The 21,025-nt window shown below is 40.1% G+C and overlaps 1 protein-coding gene across 1 annotated transcript in view; it reads left to right on the forward strand.

Annotated features, from left to right (window-relative positions):
* The window catches only part of LOC116722263 (sodium channel protein type 4 subunit alpha B-like), a 48,935-nt gene that overhangs the window by 20,917 nt on the left and 6,993 nt on the right, over positions 1-21,025 (forward strand). Inside the window, exons 9-21 of the mRNA XM_032566471.1 lie at positions 2,837-2,978; positions 3,401-3,598; positions 3,988-4,173; positions 4,257-4,628; positions 5,528-5,657; positions 5,757-5,995; positions 6,972-7,145; positions 7,247-7,603; positions 11,961-12,368; positions 14,771-14,888; positions 16,118-16,272; positions 16,368-16,541; positions 20,210-20,332. Of these exons, the coding sequence (XP_032422362.1) occupies positions 2,837-2,978; positions 3,401-3,598; positions 3,988-4,173; positions 4,257-4,628; positions 5,528-5,657; positions 5,757-5,995; positions 6,972-7,145; positions 7,247-7,603; positions 11,961-12,368; positions 14,771-14,888; positions 16,118-16,272; positions 16,368-16,541; positions 20,210-20,332 (2,776 nt within the window). The remainder of the gene's footprint in view (positions 1-2,836; positions 2,979-3,400; positions 3,599-3,987; positions 4,174-4,256; positions 4,629-5,527; positions 5,658-5,756; positions 5,996-6,971; positions 7,146-7,246; positions 7,604-11,960; positions 12,369-14,770; positions 14,889-16,117; positions 16,273-16,367; positions 16,542-20,209; positions 20,333-21,025) is intronic.

Below are 21,025 nucleotides of genomic sequence, written 5' to 3' on the forward strand. Positions count from 1 at the left end.
ATGTACGCAGGCAGCTACTGTGTTTTTCTTGAAAGCAGTAAAAGTTGTTGAGTTTTTGTAGTGTCATGTTGTTGCAAAGATACATTTTAGTTTTTTTTAGTGAAAATTATTGAATGTCTCTGGATGTTTGGGGTTTGGGTCTCCTTCATGCCTGCCTCAAAAAGCACTATTGAACACATGCGGTGATATTTTTATATGTGGATAAGTTACATGTTATGTCTTTCTGTGAGTGTACACTGCAAAAACACAAAATTATACCAAGTATTTTTGTCTAGTTTCTACTGCAAATACGTTAGTAAACTTGAAATAAGACCAAATTTACTTACAAGATAGAGGAGTTGGTTTTAAATGAATGATAAAAAAAAAAAGATTTCCACTGGCAGATTATTTCACTTATGGGAAAAATGTTTTGTTATAAGTAAAATAATCTCCCAGTGGAACTAATCTGCTTTCAAATGTTATTGACTGAAAACATTCTCCTATATCTTGCTGAAAAGTTACTTCTAAGTTAGTTTTGTCTTATGTCAAGTGTGCAAATATGTTTGCACTAAAAACTGGTCAAAAAATTACTTGGTGAGGTTTGGTGTTTTTGCAGATTCCTAGATTTCTTTGTCTTTCTCTTCATCCATTTCCCTTTCTTCTATTCTTCTCCTTTCCTCCCTTTGTTTTTCGTCCCTCTGTCCGTTGTACACTAATAAAGCTAAATCTGATTTGAATAAAGTTTTATTAAAACAATGCGGTCAAGTTTAGCGTCACAGCGAGAGCTGTGTTGCCACGGACACGGTGGAGGTAGTTAGTCGCATAATTATCCTGCATCAGAGAGCAGCCACCCTGCCGTTTTTAATCCCACTTGGACGGCAGCCTTCCAAAAAACACAGGAACTTAATCTCCTCGAGGAGGAAAATCTGATCCTGTAATTTCTGTTGAAGTCAGAGTGAAAAGAGAGGAGGGAACTTTGGGTGGAAGTGATGTCATTAAGCCTTTTAAATAGTAGGCTAGTGAGCTCAAACTAGACATTAAAGCTAAATAGCTGAAGGTTTTTTTTTTTTTTTTACCAGTCATGGTGATTGTATATCTTCTTGTCAACTAGTCTTGTTATCTCACTTTGATTTTACTGTTGCCTTGTCATCAAACGTGATGTTGCATTTTTTTCTTGTATGCCCTTGCCATTACAAGGCTTCCAAATGAGATGACACAGAATCACAACATGGATGACAGATTATAGGTCAAAAGGGCTACAAGGTAGCTTATGTGTTTGTTTGCAAATTATGCGGCAGGCTTTTAACTTATGCGCCGTTTCTGCTGGAACGTTATGCGGCGGACTGTGGAGACAGGCAAGATACTAAGCAGGTCAGGACGGAGGACGTAAAACACAGAGGATGCTTAATCTTTTGAGTGTATTCCAACAAGTAATCCCTGAGTAGATTTCCAAATTAAAGCTCTGGATACGTTATGATGACACACACTGTCACACACATGCGCAGAAGCAGGCACCGCTGAGCGGTCAGACACACAGGACTTGTTAAAATTCAAATTCTACTTTCAGCCTGGTCACTAGGTTTGTTGTATATTGTTTGCCTTTAGAGTTGAGGACGTTTTTCATCAGTCCTGCTATTGTGGTTAGGCCTGTTCTTAACCTCTTGCATCTCAATGCCCACTGGGCAGTCAGGATTATTACTGATTGAACTCACATTTTGAACTTTTGCCCTTTTGCCTAGCGTAGAAACCCAGCACTTAAGCTGTCCTCAGGAGAAACAGCAATTTTTCTTCTGCTACTCCTTAAATTATATGAACTGTAAGATTCTGAGTTGATCTCCTGGAATAAAAAATGAAAAGCATGTATAGCAGCCACACCAAAGATTATCAGAGTTTATTTAGTTGTTTTGAAATGCAAACTGAAAAAAATATGACCCATCCATTCATGCACAAGTCATCTTCTTGGGCATGAGTGGACGTTTAACCTAACATGAGCATTACAAATGTGCGGACACAAAAACACAATTTCACAACTGCTGTGTTTCTATTAAAATCGCACGATCATGGGATACGTCATTAAAAAAACCACCGCCGCTCCATCATCCACCCACTTCTTCATGGCGTCTTTGTCATTTCCACCAGTAGTAATATCCGGTTGTTTATGACACGACTCGTGTGATTTGAAAAAAAGTGTTTCCATGGCGGTGTTGCGAAATTCACTCATTTGACACAGCCAAAATATATTCATCGAATATTGGAATATTGGAATAAACAGGAGACTCGGTTGAACAAGGCGTCTGGTACAGTAAGACGTTTCCAGCCTCACACAGACATCGCCGCCCTTGACGTTAGTCAGAATTCCCGCTTAGCAGCCTGGTGAGACCTGCAGCTGTTCTCACAGCCGTGCTGTGCCGCCCAGATGTTGGGCAGCCATTATGAAATTATTCCCCTCTCACATTGACATGGAAGTGCAGCTTGTTCTCTGCTGCAGGACTTAAATATCTGCTGTAACGCCACTGCGCTAACAATGAAGATCAGGGATGGAGGCACGGAGCCAAACATTTTTTGAGGCTGTTATTTGATATCCATCTGGCTGAGTGTAATCTCTTTAACTCGGGTTTATTTTAGAGCTTCTGTCTGAAACAGGTTTCAAGTGCCGTATTCAGTTGGGAGGGGGAAATGGTGCTAATGGAGCTGCATCCACTTACTGTACCAAAGATGAATAACAACATGTAGATATGGGAGGTGTTTTTAACCTGAGTGACAACAGAGCTGTATTTATCCTGCCTGCTTCTAATGTTTCAATCCTGTCATTTAATAATCTGTCTTCTTCTTCTTCTTGATTTTATGTCTGTCACAGGAAGTGCCCGGATGGATTTGATTGCCTCAAAGTGGGAAAAAATCCAAACTACGACTACACCAGTTTTGATACCTTCGGTTGGGCTTTTCTGGCACTTTTCCGACTCATGACCCAAGACTATTGGGAGGAGCTCTTTCACCAGGTACAGTGGGTTTTAATTCATACATAAATCATGTCGAAAGTTTCCTGGTCATTTTCGGGAATGGATTCGATCATAGGATATTGGTGCTTTAGAACAACAGGGGGTAAATCAAATTGAGAATCTGAAAGTACTCGACAATATGTTGTCCAGTTTCACTGAGCTTGAATGTATTGTCAAGAAGACCGAACAAAAACTATTCTTGCAAAACTGGTAGAGACATATCCTAAAAGATTTGCGATTATAATTGCGGCACAAGATGATTCCCCAACATATTGACTCGTAGGGTCCAAACGATACAATCTTTATTTGAAATAAATAAATAAATAAATAAAATTGGGCAGCATTTATTGTCGGTAAAAGTAGGGATTATCTCTTATCCTATGTGCATAACCATGTAACTTTACTGTGTGAATTTTCCTCAGACTCTGCGCTCAGCAGGAAAAACCTACATGGTTTTCTTTGTGCTGGTGATCTTCCTTGGCTCCTTCTATCTGGTGAACCTGATCCTGGCCGTGGTGGCCATGGCCTACGAGGAGCAGAACCAGGCGACCATTGCTGAGGCCTGGCAGAAAGAGAGGGAGTTCCAGCTGGCCATGGAGCATCTCAGACGAGAGCAAAGAGTAGGTGCAAGATTCTCCTTGTGTGTGTGTGTCCTTGTTTGTGATGTGATGTAAGGACCACTTTTCCAAGAAATACTGTACTGTGAGGACTGTCTGACCCATAAGAAGAGGTGCTGTACTTGGCTTAAGGGTAAAGTTTGGAAGGTGTGAGTAAGATTTGGTTAAGGTTAGGAATTAGGAATAGACTAGTAATGAGTAGGCATAAATGCAGCTACTGAAAGGAGTAGAAGTCAATACAAAGCCTTCAGTTTGCATAGAAGTACAAGGATGTAGGCTTGTGTTGGCGTGTTGGGGTGTGTGTGTGTGTGGGGGTGGGTGTGTGTGTGTGTGTGTGCTTTTCAGCTTTAGATTATAAATTACTCTGTCGCATAATTTCTGTCTGTTTGAAGTTGGCAGCCAAAAGACAAGCACAGGAGACCGACTCCGTTGTGTCGCCGGAGTTATCGCCATTCTGTCTGAAAGCAGGAAGTATACGCCGCAGCAGCAGTAGAAGAAGAAGATCTCACAGGACTCTTTCAGAGGAGACAGCAGCTGAAGCTGCTGAGGAGAGGCTGGAGCCAGTGGATGAAATTGTGGTACAACAAACAAGTTTCACCCAGTTGTTGAGGTTGTGCCCTACATTAGCCAATGACTTCCTCCTGTTTGTCTCTCTCTGCAGCCTCCTCTGTCCCCTCTGCCAGTCCACCCTCTGCTGGCCACGCTCTCCTCTCACCCCCTCAGCACCAGGAGAGCCAGCCAGAACAGCATCTTCAGCTCCTTCCGCCCTCGCAACAACTCGGAGGCTGACTTCGCAGACGACGAGTACAGCGTCCACGGGGACGTCTTCAGGAGTCGCGCCAGTTCGACCGCAACGCCCTGGAAGAAGAGGACAGGCAGCGTTAGAAGCCACTGCTCCCAGGTGTTGACCCCCAGCCTCAACATCAACGGACGACTCAACGTCTTGCTGGACAAGAACGGCATCGCCACCATGGGTCTGCTCACCCCGACGTGCATGCCGGCTCACAGCATGGAGAAGTTCAAGGAAGAAACAGTAAGTGTAGAACAGGCAAAATATCCAGGCGTTTCGCAATAAATGGGAGAAAATAAGGCTGAAACGATTAATTGTCTTAATCACGATGAATGAAGATCAATTGATTGTTGGAATAACCATCAACTTGACTGATTAGAAATTGATTAATTGCAAGGTTTCCCCCAGAAAACTTGCTAAGCCCGGTGGTTGGGTGCTATGGCAGTCATTCATTCAGCAGCCCGTCAAATTTTTGAGTTAAAAAATGTTTAAAGTTGACAAAAAATTTGAAAATATCACTTTATAGTTATGTATTATTGAAAGATTGGAAGATTAATACCTGAACACCAACTATAAAGTCTTTAAAAAATGCAAACAGACTTAAATAAATAAGCAATGTTTAGCCTGGTGGCCCGCCAGGCTTAAAATACACTGGGGAAAACCCTGAAGTGTTAACTGGAGTATTCACACGCCACAAAAGGTAATCTTCTGAATAAACAACATATTTGGAGGAGTAACTCTACAAAATAAATATACATTTTACAATTAAGATAAAAACACCTTAGTCTGTAAATGTATTTTACCCAAAACTCCTCAAGTGGCATAGTTTTATCTTCACCTGGTTCAAGTTCACCAAATGAATCCTATCATATTGCATTTTGAGCAAAAAAAAATATTTTCTTATTTAAAAAGAAATGTAATTATTTATTTGCATATTTTAATTTTAACATCACATAAAAAAGGACATAAGTGCTTAAATAACAAATCTGTAGAATGTGCCAGTTTTCTATCCGATTAATCAATTGAATAATTAGGAGAACAATCAATTACGAAATTGTCAGCTAGAGCCCCAAAAGAAAACAAGCTTAAGTATCGACCTAAACAATATATCAGACGACATTTATTTATTTCTTGTCTGCCAGAAGCCATGCAGTGGAGCGGACCCAGCTCCCAGACCTCTGCTGCAGCCTTCGCCCAGCGTCACGGAGCGGTGCTCTGTGCGCAGGAAACGAGCTCACAGCTCCTTCAGCTTCTTCAGCGACGCCATGGAGGGTGGGTCCATTTCATCCCTCGAATAATATCCAGGAAATTAGTGGAAAAAATTACTTCATTTTAAAAATTTTTTCACCTGATTCGGGTTTCTCCTTGCAGAGCTGGAGGAATCGAGGCAGAAGTGCCCCCCTTGCTGGTACGCCTTCGCCAAGAAGTATTTAATATGGGACTGCTGCCCCTGGTGGCTGAAGTTAAAGGAGTGTGTGAAGTTCATGGTGATGGATCCCTTCCTGGATCTGGGGATCACCATATGTATTGTGCTGAACACTCTGTTCATGGCTCTGGAGCATTACCCCATGACTGATGAGTTCAACACCATGCTGTCAGTGGGCAACCTGGTAAGAGACTCTTCAATGATAGGAACAGGAGCATTTAGCCCGCTTTCCCTCAAGTGCTGTCAGGTGGTACGTTAGCAGAGATGAGCTGGCTGAGGAGGAAAATGCCTTTTAAACTGTTATTGTATTTCAACAATCGACGAGAAGGACGGGTTTTTTTTTAGCTTCTAGACTGATGCTTTGTCAAAGGTTCTGTTGTTGAGACATTTGCCTGGTGAGAAGCAATGTTTTATCAGGAAATGGTGGGCAGATTTTGTGTATTTGTGTTCTGAGTTTGTATAGTAAAAGTTAATAATACTATTATTATCCACTCAAGTAGGGGTGGGTGATGTCCAGTGTAAAAAAAAAAAGACTCTACGGCAATATACAGGCAGCTGTGGTTGCCAGAATTTTACAGTTTGTTTTTTTTAACTGTAAAATTTGAGTTTTAACAAGATATTTTGTGGCAATATTGTGATAACGATAAAAGTGGCCTTGAGAACCAATTTATTACTTAAATGACACAACCCCACAAACACAAGCTAATGGATAATCAACGAGGGACTAAAAGCCATCATTTGTTAAAACGACTTAAGCATTGTAAACATCCCAGTTGGCTATTTGATGAACTTTAAAACGTCCTTATTTTTGAATGGAGCACACAGAAGCCAATGTTTATTTACACAGGAAATGGCGGTCTGGATTGTTGATCCTCATAACTTTAGAAATTTTGAATTGTTCCTTTTCTGTTTATTTTGTTCAGGGCAGTAACTTAATCCATTTTTATTCACTGTATGAAATTCTTGGGTCGCAACGTTTTAAAATTGCACAATTGATTGGGCCTTAAAACCTAAAAAGTAAATATTTTGTAGTAATTGATGAGGAAATAGTTGTATTTTTAGAGGTAGATGAGAATGAAAGGATTTCTAATCCAACATCACTCCTCTGTGTATTTTAAAGAACTATTATGCTGATATGATATAGAACAAATTCTTTCCAGGTTTTCACAGGGATCTTTACAGCTGAGATGGTGTTGAAGCTCGTTGCCCTGGACCCCTATTACTACTTCCAGCAGGGCTGGAACATCTTCGACGGCGTCATCGTCTGCCTCAGTCTGATGGAGCTGGGCCTTTCCACCGTAGAGGGACTGTCTGTCCTGCGCTCTTTCAGACTGGTACAGGAAACCTTCAGCTCTCAGATTGTGTTGCTTTGTTTCGCTTTGCATTGTTAGGATTGAAAACACAAGCATATATCTATTTGTTCTTTATTCATCAGCTAAGAGTGTTTAAGCTGGCAAAGTCCTGGCCTACTCTCAACACTCTCATCAAGATCATTGGGAACTCTGTGGGCGCCCTGGGGAACCTGACGCTGGTGCTGGCCATCATTGTTTTCATCTTCGCCGTGGTGGGCATGCAGTTGTTTGGCAAGAACTACCAAGACTGTGTGTGTAAGATCGCCTTTGACTGCCAGCTGCCCCGCTGGCACATGAAGGACTTCTTCCACTCCTTCCTGATCGTGTTCCGGGTGTTGTGCGGCGAGTGGATCGAGACCATGTGGGACTGCATGGAAGTGGCTGGGCAGCCTCTCTGCATCCTGGTGTTCATGTTGGTCATGGTCATAGGGAACCTGGTGGTAAGTCACGAACAATTACTTTGTTCACCCAGTCTCGCACCTATTGAGAATAAACAATTCTGTTTTTGCTAGTTGCAAAGCTAAAGGAAATGACATGTTAGGAAACGCCTAGTGTGTTAGCCTCTTAGATAGAGGCTAACAAAGAGAATGACAAACTTTTGCTTGATGCCATTTTATCCTGCTAGCTCCTAAAGGTAGCATGAGAAAGGGACCAACTGCAGGGGCGCTTCCAGGAATCTTGGGCCCCATGACAAAAAATTTAATTGGGCCCCCCACGCAGCTGCTGTTACAATTTTTTGAATCTATCTGACCCATCAAAAGCGTCACAATTTTAAAGGCTTGCAACTGCCTTGCTTCCTTTGGTCCAATACTGATAACTATCACAATATTTACTGCTCATGAATTTTACATGCAGCAGTAAATCCACATACAGTGTGCAAGTAGGTTGCTTAACAGTCAAAAGCAACGTGCAAAATATACATGAAGCAATCCAGACTTATCAAAAAATACTATGTAGTTGCATTTTATTCAAGATGCAGTATATATCTTTAATACAAAATATGTTTTCTCCATATTTGTTAAAGCTGTCACCATGTCAGATAATATGTGAAAACAATCAATCTTCTCCCTGAGCTACTATTACTGGCTAAAGTAATGCAACGTTCTGACCAAAACAACCAATCAGAACCAGTAGGAGGGTCTTAGCGCTGTCAATCAACCTCATTCACTCACTGCTAAATGTGCTAATGGTGGAAAAACAACTTATCATTACAGAAAATTTTTTTATCTGCCGTCACTGGTAGCTATGCTAACTAAACTAAGCATTTACAACAGGCTATGCTAGCTGCAGCATAGCACAGAGCGAGGGGGAGGAAGGATGAGCAGCCATATGAGATTGTGATTGACAGCACTAAAACTCTCCTGCTAAGAAAAACAACTAACTGTAAAAAATTGATCTTTATTTATTCTCAACACACCACTTCTTTGCTTCAATCCTGACGTCTCAGACATGTCAGTAATAATCCATGGGAGACGTTTTTAGAGTTTTGTTCTCAAGCGAAAGATGACTTTCATCCATAGGTTACGAATTTCAGGCCATACTTGAGCGCTTTGATGGAAGCATGGTACTTTCATGTACAGTGGACCTGGGCGGTTTAGGAGCCACAATTAGAAAAAAATTGTAAATACTTGAGATTACCTCTAGAAATGCTTATGGCTGACTATTTTAATTAGTCATCTAATTAAAATCAATATATCTTAAGTCTGCAGCGTGTAGTTTTATAAAAAATACAGATTTTTATATTTGTTTGATCTGTCACCATGTTGTGACAGTTTGGTATCAGACAGACAATATGAGAAAAATATCAATCTCTTCTGCCTTCTCCCAGTTCTAACTAGAAACTATATCCTGTAATTAGGCAAAAAAACCCCGTTTTTATTTACATTTTAATACCAATAACAAGTCTAATTTTTTTATACCCTGCAATAAGTGACCTTACAACTAAACCTGCCTTTTGAGAGTTGACTAAGTTTTAGATATTTCCATTTGCATTTTTATTATTTATCTTTGGTTATGAATTCCAAATCTTTGAGGTTGGAAAGCCTCCTTGTCATCACCCTAATCTTCAACTCCTCCCACTGATTCGCCATCAGATTCAAGTCAGGAGTCTTTCTGGGCCGCCACAAAACACTAATATTACTTCCAGTCAGACGAAATATGTTGGCAACATTAAAGGACTGCTTCAAATCTGCCACAGGTGTGAATAATTGTGGGATAAACTGTAAATATTTTGGGTAGGGAATGGAAAACTCTTGGATTATGCATATTTTTTTTCTTCTCTTATTAAAAATGGTCAGGGCTTTATCTTAGTCAGTCACATAAAAATCTTAATACCTCACAAGTGGCAGACTTGTATTTAAGACGCGTTACTGCTTCGTCTAGCTAAAGCTAAAGGAAAAACAAGAGAGCAGTCGGCTTGTCGCTGTTTCTATTGCATTGTTTTACATGCAGATCTCATTAGTGCCTGATGGCTGCCATGCCACGTCAAAAATCCACTCAAAACTGTTCTCTTATTGGATTTCACTGCATAGAAACCTTCTGTAGATAATAATCGTGAGGAAGCGGTCTATCTAAAGGATAATCCAGGATGCCTGGGGGAGGGGGGAGGGCGCGAAGAGGCCGTTTATCGCAAATCATCCCATAACTGCGTGGCTCAGCAGCTAAAGATGATCTTTACCGACTGTGTGTGTCACACACGCACACACACTTCCTGTTGGTGTGTGTGTATGTGTGTGTGCGCGCATACAGCCCACATACACCAAGCCAGCTGACAGATTACTTTTATGTCATGTGCTTTGAGCCTTGACTTCAAGGGGGATGCAACAGCTGATTCCATATGTGATCATATATTGTTGAATAACCTCCTGAACTACCAGGCAGGATTTAGCAATGTTGGCAAATACGTGAGACATGTCTGGTATTATTCTTACTCACTCCTTTGTGTACGCAGCCTGTTTCCTGTTGCGCATTTACAGCACAAATGCTCAGTGAAGATATGAATATGATTTAATCTCAATAACTCCATTCTTGCTCTACCTACCAGCTTCTGACAAGTTTTCATTCCCCGTGTTTAGCTCCATCCATCGTTCAATCAACTACAGACAGTTTCCCTGCTCAAGAAAAGCCTCCCCTCAGTATGACGCTGCCACTGCCATATGCTGCTGCCTGCCATGATCACAAATTTTGCTGGATGATAAATTCTCCCGGGAATTATTATGATAAACGTCAACATTTGTTGTTTTGAGAGAGCTTTTCACGCCATGTGTTGATAATGTAATAGTAAGTCTCCAAAGCCAATACACTTTGATTTTATAAAGAACATGTAACACTGGAACTGGAAGATATTTTAAACATCCAAAATAAAACCCAACACCCAACAACTGTAAATAAAAAAGAACATGCAGCCGTAAACAAAGTGGATTATAAACAAAACTGCCCTTCAAAAAATATTAAACAGAATGGAAATTATGGAGCTCATTTTAATTGATCAAGTTAAGTTCATTTCTGTAGTGCATTTCTGCAACAAGGCAGTTCAAAGTGCTTTACATCATAAAAACATCATACAGACATCACAAGGTTTCCCCCAGAAAAAGTCCGGTGGTTGGGCACTAATCCAGCAGTCCGTCGTGTTTTTGAGGTAAAAAATATTTAAAGTTGACAGGAAATTTGAAAATATCACTTGATTATTATGTGTTATTAAAATATTGGGAGATTAATACCTGAAAACCAACTATAAAGTCTTAAAAAAAACAGACATTTTAAAAATACTTTTAAAAAAAAGCAATGCTAAGCCTGGTGGGGGCACAAGTACAGCCTGCATAAAACAAGCAACAAACATTACATCTTGTCAGATATCCATCCATCCATCCATTTTCTGTTCACTCTTGTCCCTAATGGGGTCGGGAGGGTTGTTGGTGTCTATCTCCAGCTACGTTCCAGGCGAGAGGCGGGGTCACCCTGGACAGGTCGTCAGTCTGTCGCAGGGCAACACAGAGACATACAGGACAAACAACCATGCACACACACATTCACACCTAGAGAGAATTTAAAGACACCAATTAACCTGACAGTCATGTTTTTGGACTGTGGGAGGAAGCTGGAGTACCCGGAGAGAACCCACGCATGCACAGGGAGAACATGCAAACTCCATGCAGAAAGACCCCCGGCCGGGAATCGAACCCAGGACCTTCTTGCTGCAAGGCAACAGTGCTACCAACTGCGCCACTGTGCAGCCATAATTAAAATCAAACATGTTGACCAATATTCCAGTTTCTACTAATCAAAGGCAGTTCTAACAAGCTGCTTTTAGCCTTGATTTGAAGGAACTCTGTATTTCTGCTTGCCATGCGATTAATTGCTTAATTGTTTATTGCAACAGGCTTACACATGTCATCGTGTGGATGTTGTGTTCAGGGTGATGTTGGAAGTTAGTTTTCACCACACAAACCATTCAACATATAGATCAAAAGTTTGGTTTTCTGTTGCGTACCTTCGTCTTTGTGACTTTCTCTCTGGACTCTACGTGTTTTCTAAAGGGACTGAATTTGATTTAGGGCTGAATACAAATGCAAGTCACATATTTTGTATAATTTTTGTAATAATTTTCCTACAGTTAGCAGCTTCGTGTTTCACATGAGACCCCACAAGAGATCTTTAAGTTTGCGTATGTAAGGTGATCAAATTTGGAAAACTTCAGGATGCATGGATGCTTTTTGCACAAGGTTTTGATTGCAAATGTATATTTTTAAAAGAATTTGTCTTACCCTCGTGTAAAATAACACGTTTTTCCATCCCCAGGTGCTCAATCTGTTTCTTGCCCTGCTGCTCAGCTCCTTCAGCTCCGACAACCTCTCCGCTCCCGAAGAAGACGGCGACCTGAACAACATCCAGGTCGCCATCGGCCGCGTCCACACCGGCCTGTCGTGGCTCTGTGGGAGCATCGTTAACCTCTTCAGACACGGCTTCAGGAGTCAAAAGCAGAAGGCCAAAGAGGCCGTTCAGGCTGAGAAGATGGTCGGAAATCACATAGAAAGCAACGGGGGGATAATCGGAAGCTACGGAGAAAAGTACATCCTTCCTGAAGAGGATAGTTATATGACCAACCCCAACCTGACCGTCGTGGTTCCCATAGCTCCTGGAGAGTCCGATGTGGAGTTTCTGGAGGAGGAAAATTCAGAGTCATCAGAGGATGAGGACAACAAACCGGTAAACTCAGATTCTCTGGCATTTTATATTTTGTTCTAAAAATTATTTTTCAAGAAAGTAGGACTTAAAAAACTCTGATTCCCTTTGTTAATTGCCTTGAATTCTACGTAAACAGTATCTACGGTTTGTGTTTGGTGTGTTTTGCGTTGCGTTTTTCTGCACATCAATTCTGCTGCAATGTTGCTTCTGACTCGCGTACAAACTGATAAACAAGCTACAAAATAATCTGCAACCTGCTATGAATCCTCTCCGCTTTCATTTTAACGCTAAGCACCCGAAGAAAATTTCACTCAAGCATTTTATCACCTCACATAATTGTTAGTCTTCACGCTTTAAAGCTAAAACGTAGTTGAAGCATCTCCCAATTCATTTTCTTACATTTGCTTCTGCCAGAAATTATACTGAATGTAACTGAACTGAAATAAGTCCAGATATCCCTTGGTGGATTTTTCCCAATTTTCCCACATTTTGCTTCTTTTAGCTGAATCAATAGTTTGCTGAGAGGTTGCAAAGGATCAGAAGGGTCTCATTGTACAAACATGTTCTGGTGAGATCCTGGAAAGCTGCTTTAGCAAAGTCTTAGTTTAAGGATGGGCACGTTTAAGAATTGCTTGTTTTTAGCTCATTTTTTGTAAAGGTGTGGAACAATTTTTCTGGAATTTTAACAGTGCTGTGTACCACTCTCGGTGTAAAGCAAAGTTGGTGAACTCACATGTAAAGATTTGTACAATCATCCTCTTTTAGCTTTTTATTTTTTGTCAAAACTTTGTGTTTTATTACAATTTTATGCAATAAATAAATTCAAAGTAGAACCAATAGCCTTCAGATGTCACCCAATTAGCTCTTTGAAGATCTTTGAATTTTCTTAAAAACATAATTGAACAGAACCATGTAGATCAAGAAACACACCAGGGATAAAAAAAACAACCTTGGGGCTGAACACAAATGCATACCAAATTTAACCTTTTTTGTAAAACATTGTTTGCAAGGCACTGTAAATACTTTGAGTGCAACTATGACTATTGATCAATTAGTAGCGCAATTAACCTCATGTGTCTGAACAGATTTATTTGTTTTCCAGTTGAATTGAACAGGAGATAAATGACATTAAAGGGGAAATGTTTGGTTTTTTATGATTCACCATTAGCACATTTTTTTACACCACAAAAATCTAACATTGGAAGAGGAGTCCGTAGATTGTTTTATTGCTACATGGGCGATGTGTGGATATAGTTTTCTGCAGTGTGAGCCAGCTAGCTTTAGCGGTTAGCTTAGCTGCACAAATAAAAATTTTTAAAAAGCTGCATCTTTGTGGAATGGACTGGCAAGCCACAGTTTATTCATTAAGAAAACTGTCATTCCTAATTACCGTATATGTTTTTGTTTATTCCTTTAAAAAATCCAACTAGTTAAACCCTGCATCCCCGTGCTGCCATCGCTTTCCAGCTGGCTTAAAAGTGTGTTGGAAAGCGGTATCCGGAGCGCGAGGCGTGTGTTGAGGTGGAGGTTATATGTCTGCCCGTCTATCTGTCCGTCTGTCTGGCGGGCGGGCGGACAGGAATGGGCCAGATGTGAAGCCGAGCTTTGTAGAAAGATTAAGCTCCCACAGCTGAGGAGAGCCAGACGAGGCCAGGCTGAGCCGAACAGCCTGCTGTCTACGCTCCACATCACACCGCCCTCCTTCAAACCTCCATCAGCTTAGCAGAGCATCAGCAGCTGCTCACAGTTCAAAACAAGGAGGAGTTCTGCCTGAGTAGAGCGTCAAACGCACGCACTGTTGACAGGAGTACGGCTGGTAATTGGTTAGTTGTTAAAAAAAAACAACAAAAAAACATGCATTACACTCTAGTACAGGGGTGGGCAACTCCAGGCCTCGAGGGCCGGTCTCCTGCAACTTTTAGATGTATCTCTACTTCAACACACCTGAGTCAAATAATGAGCTCATTAGCAGGACTCTGGAGAACTTGACTGCACTTAGGAGGTGATTCAGCTGTTGGATTCAAGTGTGTTGGATCAGGGAGACATCTAAGAGTTGCAGGATGCTGACCCTCCAGGACCAGGATTGCCCACCTCTGCTCTAGTAATTCAGTTTTGGAGAGATTGTTGTTGCTTGTTTTGATGTTGTCACACAACTGTTGTTCATGTGCCGTTAGAAAACAAAAAAAAATTGTCATGCTGGTAATCTGGTCCCTTGGTCCTGTGATTATTCCTGGATTAAACTTCATACCCTTTTTATTGGATTGAGTCTGCACATCCTTCCTAAAAAAATCATTGGAAATATGTTGCCCTTACTAATCAAGAAAATCTCATCAAAATTGACTCTGAACAGCATGCCGGTGCTGCGGTTTCCGCACCGTTTTGTGTAGAACAGTGCGGAAACTTTGACTAACCTTCCTGTCCAGGAGAAGATCAGCCTTTCGGAGGGCAGCACCGTGGACATGAGGAAGCCTGGAGAGGAGGAAGACGACCTATCGGAGCTGGATGATGACAGTATGGAGCCGGAGGATTGCTTCCCATACTGTGAGTAAGCTTTGGACAACTTTCCAAAGAACTGTCATATTTAGAAATAACATTATGGTGTTCACCTGGAGAACAGCCTGTCCTGGAGATGCAACAGCAAAACAACAGTAAAGCTAAAATAAGGGACGGAGCAGACGGTACTCTTTAGGAAGCTTAGGTTCTCCATTGTTTGCAGCTAGCTGCTGTACATCTTCTGTACGTCCGTAGCGCAGAGTGCCATCTCTTCTGCCATTACCTGTTGGGGTTGCAGCATCAAAAACAGGGTCTTAAAAAAAAGCTAAACAACCTGATAAAGTTCTGGGGACAACTGTGGAATATATTTCATAGCTAAATGGTGGCGTGAGGAACTGTTTCTGTGATACAGGCAATGGAACAAGCCAGCATACACAATCTGCGTGGTGTCGGCCTTAGAAAGTCTTAAATTCATGCATCTAAATTTAAACCTTCAAGATGTCTTAAGTTCCTAAAAATGTAAGTTGGGCATAAATACGTGAATCACAGATCTTAAATTCTGTCTTGGCAGGACTATTTATTGTCGCATATGTAGATTTCTGTCAGATAAAAGTTTGAGTCGCGCACAGACATCTTCCCTTCGTTCTACCGCTAACTGACTGCTAATATACTCTTGCAAAGTAGCTAGCAACAAAACTAGATACCCTGCTTTTTTGCGACTATTATAGGTAAGTGCAAATTTATTGCCAGTTTGTTTTCGCCACTGGCTCACTTCCCTTACTTCTAGGCTGCATTCTGGTCCTAAAAATCTTTTAAGCTGGACCCCATGGCTGTAGAGAGCAACATGCACTATGAGAAGCAAAGAGCTACAAACAAACTTCAGAAATGTAAAAAATTATGCTATGCTGTAATACTGCAGGAGCCCCCAACCATACCTTATATTTCTATATTTTTTTGGTCTTAAAAATTAATTCAAGGTGGCATTTAAAAGGTCTTAAAAAGTCTTAAGCATGACATGAATAGATCAGATACCCTGATCTATTTAGACAGGCAGATATTATGTTTGACACTCTTGGCCTAAGCCGTGTTTGTGTAGATCAACCACAAGTTGGAACTGGAAACTATCAGTCTGAACAAACCTGAGGAGAAACTAAAAGATGATGGTAGCCTCTTGCTACATGAATGTTTGAATATGTTTGAAATCACTACATCAGTCAAATGAACATGTTGGTCCAAAGCCACTTTTGTCTAACATGCGTTTTTGATGTTGCGTTCAGTGTGTCTGAGGCACTGTCCGTGCTGCGACATCGACACCAGCCGCGGCCTGGGCCAAGCCTGGTGGAGGCTGAGGAAGACCTGCTACCAGATCGTAGAACACAGCTGGTTTGAGACCTTCATCATCTTCATGATCCTCCTCAGCAGCGGGGCTCTGGTAAAATCTTGTCCTGATCGGCGGTTAGCAGCAGCTGCAAATGTTTTCGTGCTCCACTGATCTGATTGGCTGGTTGTCCTCTTTTTTTCCGGCAGGCGTTTGAAGATATCTACATCGAGAGGAGAAAAGTCATTAAAGTGATGTTGGAGTACGCCGACAAAGTCTTCTCCTACATCTTTGTCCTGGAAATGTTCCTCAAGTGGATAGCATATGGCTTCAAGAAATATTTCACCAACTACTGGTGCTGGCTCGACTTCCTCATTGTGGATGTGAGTGAATGTTTAGCTATCATTAGTGTAATTATTTTATCTATTTATGAAAGATAAAATACTGTGGTATTTCAGGTTGAATTGTGGTTAATTTCTACATAGCTGCATTTTCTGTTGGGTTGGTGCTCCATTACAGTGCGTTGCATAAGTATTCATTACTCTTTTTGTCACATTACAATCACACATGAATTAATTTCTATGAGATTTCATGTGATGGTATAAAACAAGTCCATGATTTTTGACCTTTTTTTTTTTACATATAAAAATCAGAAAGTGTTGCAGGCACGTATATTTTCCCTACCTTATCATTATGCTCCTAAAAAATTCCAGTGCAGCCAAATGCTTTCAGTTTTCACATCCTGCATCAATACTTTGTAGAACAACCTTTCACTGCAGTTGCATCTAGAAACAGAGATTTTGGTTAACTTAAGGTTAACAAAGCATCTCCAGTTTAGTCACTCTGGAAGGACAGGCTGTGAGCTACAGTTTCCAAGTGTTGCTAAATATTCCCATGTGGATTCAGATCACATCGGCTTTTATTTTGCCACTTTTCCACAACAGTTACATTTTGTAGTTGTGTCTGAGTTATGTATCTCTGCAGCTCCTCCAGAGGTAAAATTGGCCTCTTGGCTGCTTCAAAACTTTAGATATTATTTTGTAACCAAACCTTTTCACAACTGAACAGTTTGCTGTGTTTCTTGGTCTAAATAATATTGTTTGTTCATCGATGCACTGGAGATCTTCACTGTACAGCTGGATGTTTAGATTAGATTTTATGCATGTGGAAATTTTCTTTGTGTAAATTAGTTTGCGTCTGACAGGCAGCTGGTTTACAGGGTGTCTGCAAATGCACTGCACACTTCTTTTTAATTTGAAAAATTTTCAATGACTTGCTTCCTTATTTGTGTCGATATATCATCCATCCATGCATTCATTAGCTTCCCCTTAACACACAGAGGCTTGTGATTGTAATGTGACATAATGTTAATAGGTTCATGGGTTAAGCATAATTTCGCAATGCACTGTATTATCAGAAAAGTCTGTTTATTTCTAACAAATCTAAGTCTATAAAATGCTCAACCCCCGTCTTTACCAACCCTTTAACTATTTTTCTGTTGCTGAAGAGCCTAACTAGAGCACAGCTTCCCAAACTTTTCTTTGCCACGGACCCACGAACGGCGTTAGCTTCTAGCTGGAGACGGCTTTTGCAAGTCCACAGACAGTTCTACAAAATATGTAAAGAAAAATCAACTTTCAGAATGTTTTTCTTGCTTTAATTCACTATATAATAGTCATTACCTTTTTTGTAAATGCTACCTCATATCTCCTGATATGAGGACTCTTGTGTCTGGTCAGGAGTTGTGGTGGAAAATTTTTCTGATAATAAAATTTCAGCAAATTATGTTGATTGTAAGAAAGATGTCATATTTTATATTTATTACAGCAAATTTGATGTAACTTCCACAGATGTTTTTGCAGCAGTGACCTGTACAGTTACGTGCGTCTTTTTCTTGACAGACATTTGACTGGCAGCTCGATACATTTGACTGGCAGCCAATCAGAAAGATTATCATTGCAAATAACATTTCAATAACTTATAATTTAGAATAATGATTGAAAAACATTACATTAAAAATTTTAAATCTAAAATAGTGATGATTTAAAGATTTTTTTTTTAGTTTTGCTTTTTTATTTTCTCAACTTCCCTCCAACTTTCTGAGGCACAACACTTTGAAAAGCACCGAAGTGAAGTTTCCAAAATCTCAAACTGAAGCAATTATTACATTAAACAGTTTGTTCTTAAAACGGGTTCTGCATTTCACTTACTGTAAATCAGTGTGGCTCTGTGGTGCGTGCACATCCAAAGTGGCCAAAGCATGACTTGACCTCTTCTGATTTCACCTGCTGTTACACAGATCGCCACAGACCGCACTATTGTTAGGGTAAGTTGTAGCTAGCGGGTCTCAGGTGAGTGTGGGACCGGGGATCACACTCGGCCTGTGTGTTTCTTCTTCACTTGTATCTGCTGCTTTGTTGTGATATTAAGGCCTCCGCCTCGTCTCCAAGCGAATCGATTGGGTACGAAATGTGCAGAAAACAAAACGTGCTTGGCTTTTATATTAAAAACAAATGCAGCACCATGCGCTCCGAGGATTATCTACAGAAGATCTTGTTTATGCCGGAAAGGACAATAAAGTTATTAAATGTGCCTGATTATAACAGGACCTTGCAACAATATTTTTACTCTTTCAACTTTGCCACATGCAACCTCATGTCTGAGGCTGTTTCACATGTAAGGTTTAAAACATGCAATCACTCTGTGATATAAAACTTAAAAAGGCCTAGTCAAAGTCTGAACCTAAATCCAATTTGCCATCTTTGCTGAGACCTGAAAATTGACGTTCACAAACATTTTACATCCAATCCGATTGAGTTTGAGCAAATCTGAAAAGAGGAGTGGGCAAATTCTTAATCGGAGAAGGTGCAAATCCCCCGAAACACCTTCAATGTGGCTGCAGCAAAAGGCGATTCAGTCTTTGTGACTGTAAGTATCTACTCAGATACAAATCAGAGAAACAAGCTCATGTGACACTTTATTTCAGATGTTTAATAGTACGAAACATGTCGGAATGAATCCATATGTAAATGTCACTTTCCTTCCGCCAGTTCGTTAGGTGTTGCATTGCGTTAGTCTGTTAAAGTGAAATACCTTGAAGTTCATGGTTGTAATTTAACAAAATGTGTAAAAGTGAAAAAGTTATGGATATTTTTGCAAGGCACTGTGCTTTTTTTTTTTACTGTAATGTTTATTTGTGTAAATTTATCGGTTGAATTAACACCTGCTCTGTTTTAACGACAGTGGAACAAAACATTTATTTATTTATTGGTCTGACTGTAATAATGCCACTTTATTATAATTTTATTATTCAGTGTTCTTTTTTTTTATTATTCTTTTTTTTTTTTAACTTTCACTCTTTTGGAGCCAAAGTTGTCCAGAAAATAACAATTGAGTATCTTCTTTAGATATATTGGCCCAACACATCTCTTAATAGACTTTTATAAAGAAATTCAGGACATTTGTGCCTCTAAGTCTTAAATTGGTATTGATTTCTGGATGTGATTAGCTTAATACAAATTCGGAAACAATTTGACAAAGATTTATAAGTTCTTTATAAAACTCCCTCTATTTGATATATATCCATATTTATATGCATATATAGCTGAGTATGCATGCATGGACCATATGTGCATACTTGTCTGTGTTTCGTCATGACATGAGCTTCCTCTGTCTGTCATTTTTGTCATGCCATTTTCATTTATAGCTGCCATCCATGGGCCATTCTTCAGAGGAATACCATTTTGTTTTGTCTGTTCTGGATGTAGAATAGAGTGGAAGTTTAAATTAGCTACAATTAAAAGACGAACCAAATCTAAACCAAATTTTAATAGGTGTTTTCCTGACTGTGGAATGTCCCAAAGCTACACACAAAAAAACCCCACCAAATATGGCTCCATAAACGTTTTAGCAAGTCTCCTTTGATTTATGTTATATATTCCTTCAGTCTTTATGATTTTTCAGCTTCTTTTCATTGGGTTTTACATAATACTGCATTTTTAAAAATGATTTTGTCAGTAAAATAGGTTTGTGGGTTTTGGTTTGTATTTAGGTGTCTCTGATAAGCTTGGTTGCAAATTCACTGGGATATTCGGACTTCTCCGCCATCAAGTCACTGCGAACCCTCCGGGCCTTGAGGCCTCTCAGAGCACTGTCCAGATTTGAGGGCATGAGGGTAAGAGACTAATGTGCATGTCTGCCACTGTGATGTCTTTGCAAAGAAAATGCCGTTCTGTTGAATGCTAATTGTACTGGCTTTTACCCTCAACTGTAGACCAAGTATGGAAATGTTTAGTTTAAACCATTTCCGCTTTCTAACCGCACAGTCAGCCAGTCAGAGGTTTACAGAGGAGTGCCGATAGAAATTAGGTGGATTAGCAGAGTTTGCCAAAATTGGTGATGTCAGGATATTCATGAGACTGTCATACAACAGGCTTCAGTCAGAGGCTTCTTCAAATGTGTTGCAACACTGACTGCTACCAGAGATCCTTACTGCCCTCAGCATTCATACTGATTCCTTGATGATGCTTGAATGATATAAGTCCACATTTAATTTCACCTTAGATTACATGAAATATACATATATATATATATACAAATGAGTTGTATTAAGTTGAGCTGGATCCAATTGAGTTGAGTTGAATTGAATTGACAACATACCTTCACATCCTGCATTTAAATAGTAACTCTGGGATGTAAGGTAACTTTATTTATATAGCACGTTTTCAGCAACAAGGCAATTCAAGGTGGTTTACGTGAATTAGAGGAAATACAAACAAGATAACAAAAGAAAGCAAAAGAAAAACAAAGTACTCCACAATTTATAAACTAGTAGGAGTTTCTCTGGATTCCTGTTCTGAAAAAACTA

The sequence above is a fragment of the Xiphophorus hellerii genome, chromosome 6 (genome assembly GCF_003331165.1).
Source record: "Xiphophorus hellerii strain 12219 chromosome 6, Xiphophorus_hellerii-4.1, whole genome shotgun sequence".
Classification (NCBI taxonomy): Eukaryota; Metazoa; Chordata; class Actinopteri; order Cyprinodontiformes; family Poeciliidae; genus Xiphophorus; species Xiphophorus hellerii.